General features: G+C 40.1%; 2 protein-coding genes across 3 annotated transcripts; both read right to left on the bottom strand.

Moving 5' to 3' along the window:
• Positions 1–348: 348 nt before the first annotated feature.
• LOC125475182 (acyl-lipid (9-3)-desaturase-like) lies at positions 349–2,268 on the bottom strand. Its single transcript, XM_048579586.1, is given in 4 exon segments — positions 349–1,167; positions 1,169–1,651; positions 1,683–1,913; positions 1,915–2,268. Coding segments are annotated over 4 exon segments (1,347 nt in total). The 5' UTR covers positions 1,965–2,268; the 3' UTR covers positions 349–584.
• A 134-nt stretch (positions 2,269–2,402) lies between these two features.
• LOC103952190 (ATP-dependent zinc metalloprotease FTSH 4, mitochondrial-like) lies at positions 2,403–7,813 on the bottom strand. Of its 2 annotated transcripts, XM_048579570.1 has the most exons (8): positions 7,337–7,813; positions 6,447–6,537; positions 5,983–6,246; positions 5,432–5,668; positions 5,203–5,327; positions 4,317–4,793; positions 3,280–4,186; positions 2,403–2,600 (listed from the first exon to the last, which is right to left on the bottom strand). In XM_048579570.1, exons 1-8 carry the CDS (start codon positions 7,361–7,363, stop codon positions 2,548–2,550), a joined length of 2,181 nt encoding a protein of 726 aa, XP_048435527.1. In that variant the 5' UTR covers positions 7,364–7,813; the 3' UTR covers positions 2,403–2,547. The 2 variants fall into 2 exon arrangements, with proteins under 2 accessions (XP_048435527.1, XP_009362014.2); XM_009363739.3 differs by lacking the exon at positions 2,403–2,600 and having other exon boundaries at positions 2,870–4,186; positions 7,337–7,812.
• Positions 7,814–12,669: the final 4,856 nt, after the last annotated feature.

The following is a 12,669-nucleotide window of genomic DNA, read 5'->3' as shown; positions in this document are numbered from 1 at the left end:
TGAATAGTACTAGAATTGATTTTTTAATGTAAAAATGTAGTTTTTTGTTAAAATGAACAGTACCGTGTTAAAACTCCCAAAAACTAATGAAGTTGGAGAATGGAAGTTCATTTCTTGAATTTTTGTTAGTGCATTTTTTAATTTTGTTTTTCGGGTAGGTCCAGAAAAGTTCTCTAAATTAAATTATGCATTTATTTATTTATGCTGATTGTTTGAACTTGATCTCACCAAATCGAGGTAAGACTAGTGTTATAAATACAGTCAGTCGTGAAATGAGAACACTAAATCATGATTCAGATTTACAGTTTGACAACATAAATATCTTATACCTTTGAAAAGGGTGCAAAATAACATTTTCGAACCAATATATAAACAAGAATTTTGGAAGCAATCCTTAAAGATGAGGATTATTTTGCTCCAACTGAAATCAAGGCTCTCACCACCCTCAAAGTGCCAATCAAAATTAAGTTACCATACCCCTCTAACAACACCACCAACATTATTGTCCTTGGGCACAAATAACCACACCATCAAAAACCTCAGGAAAAAGCATCACATTCACAACATCTTAATCTCATCTCAGCTCATCCAACAGAGTGTACAGCTTCCCAAACTAGGTTCTTCGGAACCGGTCTAGCTAGATCGCGAGCCTGCAACGCTGCCGTGCGCAGCGTCCTAACGGTGAGTTCATTGGCCTTGTAGAATGACACACTTGTGAAAGGCAGGTTGTGCTTCTCACAGAGTGCCTTGATAAGGGGGGCCACTTTCCTGACGTTGCCCCGAGTCAACCGCGGAAACATATGGTGCTCGATCTGAAACTGCAATCCGCCGTGGAACCAGTCCATCCACGACGGGCAGACTATATTGAGCGAACCATTCGTCTGGTTTTCACACCAATCGTTCGCCGTTGGCATACCAACGTATACCCTTGAAGAGAAATGGTTCAAGCAGAACTGAACATGTAGGATTCCAGTGACAGAAAAGCTTGCCACAACGAACATTACTCTCTCCCTCCAATTGTGCAGGTAAGAAATCAGCAGAGCATACCAAATCCAAAACACCAAAAGCCCCAAAATTTCTTCAATTCTATTATTTACCCTCAATCTTTTGGAAGATAACAGTAAAAATGACTGAGCAAAAAGGTTAATCCTAGCAAAACACATGACGGTAAAAAGTCCAGTACTGGTAACTAACCAAGAAGCTGGTACAAGCATCGAAACTCATCTTCCTGTCGTAGTAATAAGAGGTGAGGGAGGTGAACAGTTTTGAATTCACAGCGAAAAAGGGCATGTGCTGGAGATCCGGATCGAGTTCGAGGCTGTTGACAGCAATGTGATGGGCGTTGTGGTTGCGCTTCCACCACGCAATGCTGATGCCGGCAAGGCAGTTTCCGGTGAGGATCTGGGCGAATCTGTTGACCCTTTTGCTGCCGATGATCTGGTAGTGACCAGAATCGTGGCCGTGCCACCCGCTTTGAATCCAGAGAAAACCCATCAATCCACCGGAACCCAGATGAACCCAACAGCTATCAGAGCACAAGACGCTGTAGACGCTCAGAGTAAACAGCATTGCCACCAGAAACAGAGAGAAATGGACGCCGTGTCCCCTGTTTTCGAAAAGCCCCATTTTCGTAAACTCGTTGACGAGCTTCCTGTAATCTTTGGAAACTTCGGAAACAGAACTTCCTGTAATCTTTGGAAACTTCGGAAACAGAATAGCTTTCGAGCTGGAATCCGGTGGAGAACTGGTCGAGGTGCTGCCACGCCGACCCGGGGTGGTAAGCGACGAACGCGTCCGTGACGTCTTGGCCGGCGAGGCTGAGCAACGGGAGCTCGCCGCCGGGATGGTGGTTGGCCCAATCGGAGACGTTGTAGATCTTGCCCTGTATTGAGATCCATAGATCTCCAGGCTTTGTGGGTGCTGAGTTTATCCTGGGAAATGTACTTCTTTGACTCTGCCCCCATTGGAGTGATATGAGAGGAAAAAGCAGAGGTTTTTCGATTCGAATTCTTCACTTCCCCACTGAACTCTTCCTTTCGGGGTTTTCCCAAAGGAAGAGACTTTTCTATGGATCGATGATTTCTGCATGTTGGGGTTTAAATCTTTTGTTTATCAGATGAAACGGAAATGTCAAATTAACTACGTAACGTTACATAAGATAATCCAAATGTGTCGATCGTGCAACATTGACGTTCTGTTTCATGTAACTCAGAATTCAGTGGATTTTGTCCACAAAATATACGAGTGTATCTTATGAAGGTTGGATATAATATGCTACCTGGATATGCCAAAGTATGTGAGAAAACATCTTCATCCTCCATTGGTGCAAAATCTAGTCATAACAATAGAGGGATCTTGCAATCTCTCGGGCACACCATCATGTAATTTTACTCAGTGAATCATGTTCTAATACGGATATCATTTTATATATATTACTAATTCATAATATAAATAGCGGTGTTGAGTCCTATATAGGACTCGATTGTTTGACTGTAACATTGAAAAGAAATCTAAGATAATGCTTACATTCCTCCTTTGGGAATGAGCTTAGGAGCGGGTTCGATTCCAATTGGTTCGAATGCCAAGAGAGTCCAGAACCACTGCAAATAGACGGGAAAGGAAAGTGAGAGTCCAATCTCCTAGTGGGTAAAGTATGAGTTTTTGCTCATGCGTTCTAAGTTCAAACTCTTTAAATTATTGTAATAGTTTCGAAATCTTTTCACATCTCCTAATAACAGCAAACTTAAAAAAAAAAGAAAATAAAAAAAAAGAAAGAAAAACAGAGGGGAGAAATAAAAAGAAGAAAGAAGGGAAGATAAGGATCTTTGCCCTGGTTTTATGGAATCCAGTTTACCAAAAAAAGAAAAAAGAAAAAACTCAAAACCCATCAGAGAGGGTAAAAATCAAAAATAGACAAGGGATGTTCTCCAGTGCCTTTTGAGTTATTACTCCTACACTGACTCATTGCATTTTTTAACTCGTCTACATTCCCAGTTATTATAACTACGGAGATACACAAATTATAACTCAATGCAGCAGCATAATACGGTACCCGAACAAAAAGGCCGCTGAGAGTAAAATTTTAGGGTAAATTACACAAATCTACCTCAACTATGGGTTGAACCACAATCTCATACCTCATATTTTAAACACTGCAATGTCATACCCGAACAAAAAGGCTGCTGAGAGTAAAATTTTACTATATGAACATTGACACTAATAAATAGATGCCCGCGACTCATCAACCTGTCCCGTTCTAAGATCCAACAGGAGCAATACCTGTTGACTTGGCCGCAGCAGTTGCGGCAGCGGCAGCGGCGGATGCAGCCGCAGCGGCGGATGCAGCTGCGTTAGGGGTGGAGGGTGGCACTGCCTTAGACTGCGAGTTGCTCTTCGCTGCAACTACTTGCTGGTACGGTTGCTGCTGTTGCTGGGAGCTTACTTGTGCAAGCAAGGATTTGATCTGAGTTCCAGTGAGTGTTTCCTCCTCCAGTAAAGCATTAGCAAGGGCGTAATGTTCCTTGCTGTGTTCGGTGAGGATGGCTTTTGCATTGTCGTATGCCCTTTCCAATAAGTACTTCACTTCTTCTTCGATGAGCAGCCTGGTTTCTGTGCTCATGCTCTTACCATTGTCGTCGTAATTGTGACTGACGAGCCCAACTTGTTTGCTCATGCCGTACTTCGTAACCATTGCTCTAGCAAGCGAAGTTGCTTGCTGGAGATCATTTGATGCACCGGAAGTAACTTCACTTTCTCCAAAAATGAGCTCTTCTGCAACACGCCCCCCCATACAAACATCAAGCCGTGCTAGCATCTGTTTCCGGGAGACACTTGTCTGGTCCTTGTCGGGCAGCTGCATAACCATGCCAAGCGCCATACCCCTAGGAACTATTGTTGCCTTGTGAACTGGATGAGCACCATCAGTGTGGATTGCTACAAGTGCATGGCCACCCTCATGGAAAGCTGTTACCTTTCTTGACTCATCAGATATAACAGCTGACTTGCGTTCGCTTCCCATCATAATTTTGTCTTTTGCATATTCAAGATCAGCCATGTTCACTGCTTTAGCACCGTCCATGGCAGCTTTCAGAGCAGCAATGTTGATCAAGTTCGCAAGATCAGCTCCGGAGAACCCCGGAGTTCCTCTGGCAATAATACTCAAATCGACGTCACTGGCCTTCAGAACCTGTCAAAAGAACATCTTGATTAGTCTTGGAGTGACTTCTAGTTCTAAAGAATCTGCTGCATCAATCTAAAATACAACTTACAATGCAATTCTTGGTGGTGTCTAACAAAATCTATCATAAAAAGAATACCTTCGACATGTGGGCTTCCATAATCTGCCTTCGCCCTTCAACATCAGGATTAGGGACAACAATGTGCCGATCAAACCGTCCAGGTCTCACCAATGCCTTGTCCAGAGATTCTGGGAAATTAGTAGCAGCAATGACAATAATCCCTTCATTTTGTTTAAAACCATCAAGTTCGACAAGTAACTGATTGAGGGTCATCTTCATGTACTTCTGATCCATTGGGTTTCGGCTTCCTCCTATTACGTCTATCTCATCAATGAATATTATACAAGGTGACTGCTTCTTTGCAGCCGAGAAAAGATCCCTTACCCTTCGAGCCCCTACACCAACAAACATCTCTTCAAACTCACTGCCGCTGCATGAAAAGAAAGGTACCCCGGCTTCTCCGGCAATGGCTCTTGCTAACATGGTTTTCCCAGTGCCAGGTGGACCAACAAGCAAGACACCTTTTGGGAGCTTGCCACCTAGACGAGTGAAACGCTGCACCGAGGGAAATCGCATTAAGGCGCATGCCCCACAATTAGAATAAATTAAAAAAAGAAGATAAAAAGAGTGCAAGCATGGGAAACAAATGGCAACAATCACGATGGATTTGGAATATCAGCCCATCTCCAGCTAAACTATAGTTAGTACACCACAAGATCAAGGTAATCAAGATTGTACTCTCCAATTGATTTAAAGGAACACAATGCAACGAGGGGAAATTTTTTCGAGTGGACTGAGACCATTTCAAGCCCTTTGCGCTAAAAGTTTACTTCCAAAATCACCACCTTATGTTGGATGAAATAGCAATTATATTTCCCCCATTCCAGAAATCAGGGGGTATAGGGTGATGACTAAAAGGTCTTCATATTCCATATTCTTCTATACATAAGGTTGATGCATTTACCTTAGGATCTCGAAGATAGTGAACAATTTCCTCTAACTCAGATTTAGCCTCATCAACACCCTTTACATCACTAAATTTTGTGCTTGATTCTGTGATAGGTTGAACCTCCTCATTTAGTCCGAGTCCTGAAATGTGGAAATGGAAAATTAAAAGGACAAACTTTCATCATTTTTAGAAAGCATCTTAATCAATTGGCAGAAGAGTCTAAAGCACCAAGAGATAGTAATACCTTTGCTTATTCCTTTATCCTCAATGAGTGCTCCTATACCAGATATCAAAAGAAAGGCCAGTGCGATAGAGCGAATTGTACGCCACAGCTGCTCTTTAAACTGACCACCTTCTGTAGCCACCATATGAATAGGAGCATTTGCAGTTCCAAGAATACCTTCTTTCGTAGTTTTTCCAAAATTCTTGAGAACTGAGAAGCCGGCAATGCTTTCTTCTTCCCTTGCAGAGTTAGCAACACCTACAGAATTTGTAGAGGATAGCTCAAATTTATAAGCCAGGTCAAGGTGAAAAAAACTAAAAAAGTATTTACTAAGCGTAACATTGTTCGCAGAAAATTCAACAGAAGTTCAGGATCCCTATAACACAAGAAAAAGGGAATTTAATTATAAAAATGTAGGGTACTAAAAAACCGTCATCCAATTAAACTTTTATAAACCCTACTTCAACCATAAGCTTAGCACAAATTAGACATGTCTACAAGATAAAGATGAACTAGGGTGTAATTTTGTAGAAACAATTAAAAAAGAAACATAACCGTGTTCCGTTACCCACCTCTCTGCAATGTCTTGAGTAAACCACTGTCATCCAGCCTGCCAACTCTTACTAATGCTTTCACATATTCAGAAAGTGCTGAAGGGTTAGAATGTAATGAAGGTTGACTTTCAAATGCTCTTATCACTGCTTCATAGTCACTCCGATGGTAAAGTTCTTTTAGATAGGAAATTTCACTAGCTTCATCGGTATCGCGTACTCTACGGCTGAAATTGGCAACATAACTGGACTTGAATCTTTCTTGAGTACTTAAAAACTTATTCCCTGCATAAGGTTTAAAAGAAAGCAATCATTTCTATAAGTGAAGATAATGGAGAAGAGTATTCTGTCTTTCACTTAAAGCCTAAACAATGAAGTACCTAAAGGAACAAATTGACAAGATAATAAACAAGAAACATATTTCTTTGCAAGTTTGAAATGAAGAACAAAAGATATATAAAAATCAAATTTTGAATACGTCATACCTCCGGCACCTCCTCCTAACCTGTTGGTAGGATGATAAGTTCTGGTAACCACTTTTGTCAGTTGTCCCAACTCTGATCGATGCCTTGAAACCTGTTAAGAAAGAACATGGAGTTAAAAATAACCCAAAGAAACAACAGAAGTATGTCTAAGAACGCAATTAAAATTTAAATGGTTCCATCCTTTTGCTCGTTGAGATAGAAAACTAAAATGTAATTGGAAAACAACCTCGAGTACAGCATTCATTAAGGCATCGACTGCAAGTTCTCAACAGTGAAAAGGGAGGGACTTGGATTGTATACCCACTTTCCTCCTTCCAACAAAAACATCAAACTCCTTTCTTTTATGACCAAAAGAGGTGACCCAAGTTCCAACCCTTAAAATACAACTACACATGGTCCTATTGAAAAGAAACAACGCAACCTCGACCAATCATAATCGGCCTTTGGACCACCTAAAAGGAGCTTTCAACTAACTCTCCGTTCATTTGCGGATACAAGCAACAAACTAAGAGGAAACGAAAATTCAGATAACATCCGATTTTCCTAACGGGCTCAAAAGGTCCATCTCCAATTGGGTTCCCAATTGGTACGGATTTTAACATCTAAATTACAAATTTCCAAAGTCTTCGCAATGTAAGCATCATGTAAACCCATAAAACTCAAAGCGAAACAAACCCCTATACCGCAACACCGCAAATATGAACAACATGGTTACAGAAATTAACCTAACGACCAAATTCCTAAGCAATCAAAATACAGGAATTAAGGTTTTCGAGATCAAGTTAAAAGAAACATACTATTTCACTGGGAAAACAATTCTATCGCATATAAAAAGCTGAAAACTGCATAAATTCATAGACTTGGAACCCCAGCTGAGAGATTCAACCGACCTGAGTGATCAGGCGCCTCAAAGCCATCTCTTGCTGGAAGACCAACAATGTCTGATTGTTTCTCGCACTAAATCCACCGCGCCTTTCTCTCTCTAACTCAAAACTCCGGAGGCTTTGATGGGTCGGTCCGTAAGCTCGCGGTTGCGTTTGGATGGCGAGAAAATGAGAAGGAAAACGGGGGAAAGACCGGGGCTTTGGAAGATAGAGGTTTGAGGAGAGAGATTACTGGAGTCCTAGCCTCCTTGGAGCATGATTACAGGTGAAACGTCCATATTGCCCTCGGAGGGATGGATATCTACAGCCCCGTTTTACACTTGGAGGGGTGGATATTTGGGTGGAGGGATGGACTCATGGACATTTTGTGAGTTCCATGGAGGGACACCGAACCTTTCGCCTGAAATTCATAGTCCGTTCGTACTTGTCACCCGACAAGCACGTGATCACTCTCGCTCGTGGCTCACTTGCTAGCCCCATGGCAAAGATGAACAGAAAAATAAAAGAAATGTAGAAGGGCCTTATTACATAGAACTAGAAAAATGGTAGAAATGGTCCATTTTATACCTTGGTGAATCTTTGAAGCTTTATAATAGAATCTCTTTCAATGATTAATTATTTCTTTCGGACCTTATATGGGCTTGTATTTTTTTTTATGTAGTAATTTTTTTTTGTGTTAACTTTTCTTAAGTTAATTTTTGGATGTGTTATTTTAATTTTTTTATGAACCTGTTTGCATCCGATTTTACACTATCGGCCCGAACAATCGAGGCCGTTGAATGAGCAGAATTTTAGATCATTGAAGGACAAAATGGTTGAAATAATTTTTAATTATTATTGAGAAATAATATTGTGATTTTAATCATGATATTATCTCTTAGTAATATATTAAATTATTTAAACCTCATATTTGTCTAAATCCCAATTAATTTGAATGATGGTGGACTATTGGGATATGCACGGCGTCAGATAATGAAGCAGGCAGAACAATCCAATTTAATTTGGATTTGTTAGCAGTGTACCGTGTGGATTAGAGCAACTCGGCTTGGATTCTGATCACGTGGAATAGCATGGGATTTGCAAGGCTTGGATAATGGTGAGATAGGAGACCTAAGTAGGCTAGGTTGTTTATGGATGTTGTCAGATGAATTGGATTGATGATGGACTTGGCATGCATGCCGTGTGAAAGGCTATCAATTATATATATATATATATATATATAGATAATTGGTGGTTGCCGTATAAGCCTGCATGCCATGTGAAATAGTGAAAGGCAAACTATATATATATATATATATGTATATGTATATGTATATACATATATATAATTGGTGGTTGTTTAGATGAACGTTATTTGTTCAAATCCAAGCTTGCAGATTATTTTGGGATTCGATGTGATAAGACTAAACACAAAAATTGAATTTGGTTGCATTTTTTACTAAGTTCAGAGTCTTGGGTGTAGTAAGGCTTATCCAAGGATTAAGTCAGTGGAAGAGTTTTAATAGCTTGGGAGTCTTTATCAGCTTATCAACCAACGCATACTCATCCCTATAAATACAAGACGCCATGCAATATTTCAGGGGACCGCCAATTCAACACACAATTGCTCTGCGCAAAACCTCTCAAACATCTTGAGATTTTTTATTTTCTTTTTCCCGCCGACACATCTTCAGTTTGGATAAACAGCACTGTGAAGGCAACCGGCGAACACTTTCAATTTGGATAAACAGCATTGTCACCGTAGAATCAGCCGATTGATGAGCACCTTCAATTTGGATAAACAGCATTGCGTCGAGGCCGATTGGTTACCTATCCAAGTCTCAGTCGAGAAGGGTTTCCAAATCCTTATTGGCAGAGGTCATCTTATTAGCCTTCTCGTCGAAGTAAGGTGTTACGAGTTACGACATTCGGCGTATTGAACGCCGAGTGATTTTATGATTGGATACTCACAAGTGAGTTTCAGAGTTCGGCATTCTGACTGTCGAACCACATTTACCATCAAGACATACATCACCTTTGAATACTTGTGTCCATACAATCTGTTGTTGATTCGACGTGCTTATACTCTCACGAATATAATCACTGTGACCGAATCCGGCGCCGACGATTTATGAACTTCGCAGAACTAGCAGCCTTGTCTTCAAGCTCGAGAATCCAAAGGTCGAGATTTGTTCCTTCTTCGGCCGTAGTCGCAAGATAAAGAAGTCAGCAACACGTTCAACGCAACATCAATAAATTTTACTCATCGGCCGATGAGTTGGAACGCCCCGCATTCAACCGAATGACGTAGTTAGCTTATTAGAAGCTCGGCCTACGCGCCACGTAGGCTTTGTAATTTTTAGGGTCAACATTTTGGCACGCTCGGTAAGATCCAGTGCTAAAACTACGAAGTTCATATGATATATCAAGATTCCAATCTGGCTCCACGTAGCCGATTGTACGAGCTCTTAGAGGAATTGAAAAAACACAATGAGAAACGAAAAAGATCTTTGGAAGTGGGAAAAATTCTTCGTGGCCATACAGAGATGCAAAAGTCATTCACTTACATGTTGAGAATAAAAACTCCTATTACCCTGCAAAAGCAATGGGTAAATGAAGACAGGACTCAATTTAATACCTGGCTAGATGGAAAAACCTAGGCCACCTATTTTTTCGATCGAGATTGAAAGTGTGGTAGGCCTAGAAGAAAATGTTCAAATCTCTGAGCCAAAAATTGACTCAGAAAATGATTCGTCAGATGAGTGTTCCAATGACGAACAAGGCCTATACATAGCTTCAGACGAAAAAACCACATCAATTGATATGGTAATTAAAGACATGGTCTTAGGTGCCAAAACCATGACAATCGATATGGTTATTGGCAATAAAGCCGGTATGGAGCAATCTCGTTCGGCTCAGTTATTTGAGTTAAAGGCTGAAATTAACAAAGTAATTATGCCTGGGGGGCATAATGATTGTTCAACACATTCGGCGGTTGATAAAAAATCTTTCGTCAAGCCAAACACATTTGGAGGTGTTATTTTATTCGACCTTGAGAAAACTCAAAGTGAAATTTTTGATATAAAAAGATCCTGACTTGGGATAAAGCATCGTTGGCCTCCTCCTGATTATGGTATGGCCACTTTTATTTTCGTCTAAAAAATAATAATAATAAAAATAATAAGGAGAAAGGATCAATAAATTATTTTCTTAACCATCTAGCTATTTGAGCAGATGGTGCAAAAGAAAATAGGGGGCAACGATCGATCCATATTTCGTACCTCGTACAAAAATGTCATTGCCAAAGGAATGGAAGATGGAAGCTTTTGGGGGGAGAAAAAAAAAAAAAAAAAACCTTGGTGCAGTGTGCAGTCGGCCGTAGGCCGATGCATATGATTATGCATAAGGATTCGGCCAAGATAAACCATTAGGCCGAAGTCGAGGGTAGGTTGAGAAAGCGGAGAAAATTTTTAAAAAGTGGATGTCATGATTCCACTTTCCCTGGACGTCATGATTCCATTTTCCCTAACATGGTTCCACTTCCCCTTTATTTTATAATAGTTGAAAGGTGACCACTGGGTTGGTAAAGCAAAAAGATTTGATGTGACTCAAATATGGTACTATCATGACCTATATATATATAAGTCTTGGTTTTAACAAAGTCATTTGGAAAAGGCCACCTTTATTAGATGGTAGGCCTTCACGTGGTTCCAATATTTCCATAGGGTTTTATATATAGCTTGCTTCAGAGTGTGATGTGATTTCTGGACAAGAATGGCAGTAGGCTTCACCCTATGGCCATACGGTTGCAGGAAGGGAATCATGGTTTGCTTCCAAGTTATGTCAGAATACCATTGGGGAAGAGACAAAAGTTTTTATTAAAGGCTGAGCTCGGCCAACTCATCAAGGTATACTTTCCAAGTAATATATATGCCCATCAAACATATATAGCTAATTGCATGTTCCTCGGCCACTATAAGACCCCCTAATGTCCTTGGCCACAATGTTGTTCCTCAGCCACTTTTATTAGTTATGTCCGTACACATGCTAGCCAAGGTGGTTGGTCAATGACGATACTCAGCAAATTGCCGAGCTAGGCATGAGGCTTGTTTATTTTTAAGCCTTGCCAAGGAAGGATATTTGATGACTAATTTCCTTAACCATTCAGCTTACGAGTCGAAGCTCAAGGAATTTGGGGGGCAATGTTTGGACCCGATTTTACACTATCGGCCCGAACAATCGAGGTCGTTGAATGAGCAGAATTTTGGACCATTGAAGGACAAAATGGTTGAAATAATTTTTAATTATTATTGAGAAATAATATTGTGATTTTAATCATGATATTATCTCTTAGTAATATATTAAATTATTTAAACCTCATATTTGTCTAAATCCCAATTAATTTGAATGATGGTGGACTATTGGGATATGCACGGTGTCAGATAATGAAGCAGGCAGAACAGTCCAATTTAATTTGGATTTTTTAGCAGTGTTCCGTTTGGATTAGAGTAACTCGGCTTGGATTCTGATCACGTGGCATAGCATGGGATTTGCAAGGCTTGGATAATGGTGAGATAGGAGACCTAAGTAGGCTAGGTTGTTTATGGATGTTGTTAGATGAATTGGATTGATGATGGACTTGGCCTGCATGCCGTGTGAAAGGCTATCAATTATATATATATATAGATAATTAGTGGTTGCCGTATAAGTCTGCATGCCATGTGAAATAGTGAAAGGCAAACTATATATATATATATATATGTATGTATGTATGTATGTATGTATGTATGTATATACATACATATATATATATATATAATTCGTGGTTGTTTAGATGAACATTATTTGTTCAAATTCAAGCCTGCAGATTATTTTGGGATTCGATGTGATAAGACTAAACACAAGAATCGAATTTGGTTGCATTTTTGACTAAGTTCAGAGTCTTGGGTGTAGTAAAGCTTATCCGAGGATCAAGTCAGTGGAAGAGTTTTAATAGCTTAGGAGTCTTTATCAACTTATCAACCAGCGCGTACTCGTCCCTATAAATACAAGACATCGTGCAATATTTCAAGGGACCGCCAATTCAACACACAATTGCTCTGCGCAAAACCTCTTAAACATCTTGAGATTTTTTATTTTCTTTTTCCCGTCGACACATCTTTAGTTTGGATAAACAGCACTGTGAAGGCAATCAGCGAACACTTTCAGTTTGGATAAACAACACTGTCGCCATAGAATCAGCCGAACGAAGAGCACCTTCAGTTTGAATAAACAGCATTGCGTTGAGGTTTACTGGTTACCTATCCAAGTCTTGGTCGATAGGGTTTCCGAATCCTTATTGGCAGAGGTCATCTTATTAG

Source organism: the organism of the source record quoted next, unplaced genomic scaffold (assembly GCF_019419815.1).
Source record: "Pyrus x bretschneideri cultivar Hongxiangsu unplaced genomic scaffold, Pyrus_bretschneideri_v1 Contig1, whole genome shotgun sequence".
Taxonomy (NCBI): Eukaryota; Viridiplantae; Streptophyta; class Magnoliopsida; order Rosales; family Rosaceae; genus Pyrus; species Pyrus x bretschneideri.
This window is presented reverse-complemented; position numbering and strand designations above follow the sequence as displayed.

Coding starts and splice junctions, on each gene's coding strand:
- LOC103952190 (XM_048579570.1), bottom strand. CDS start 7,363: ATGGCTTTGAGGCGCCTGATCACTCAG. Junction 5,669..5,982: donor ACTCAAGACATTGCAGAGAG/GTGGGTAACGGA, acceptor CAAATTCTGTAG/GTGTTGCTAACTCTGCAAGG. Junction 4,794..5,202: donor ACTATCTTCGAGATCCTAAG/GTAAATGCATCA, acceptor CCCTCGGTGCAG/CGTTTCACTCGTCTAGGTGG.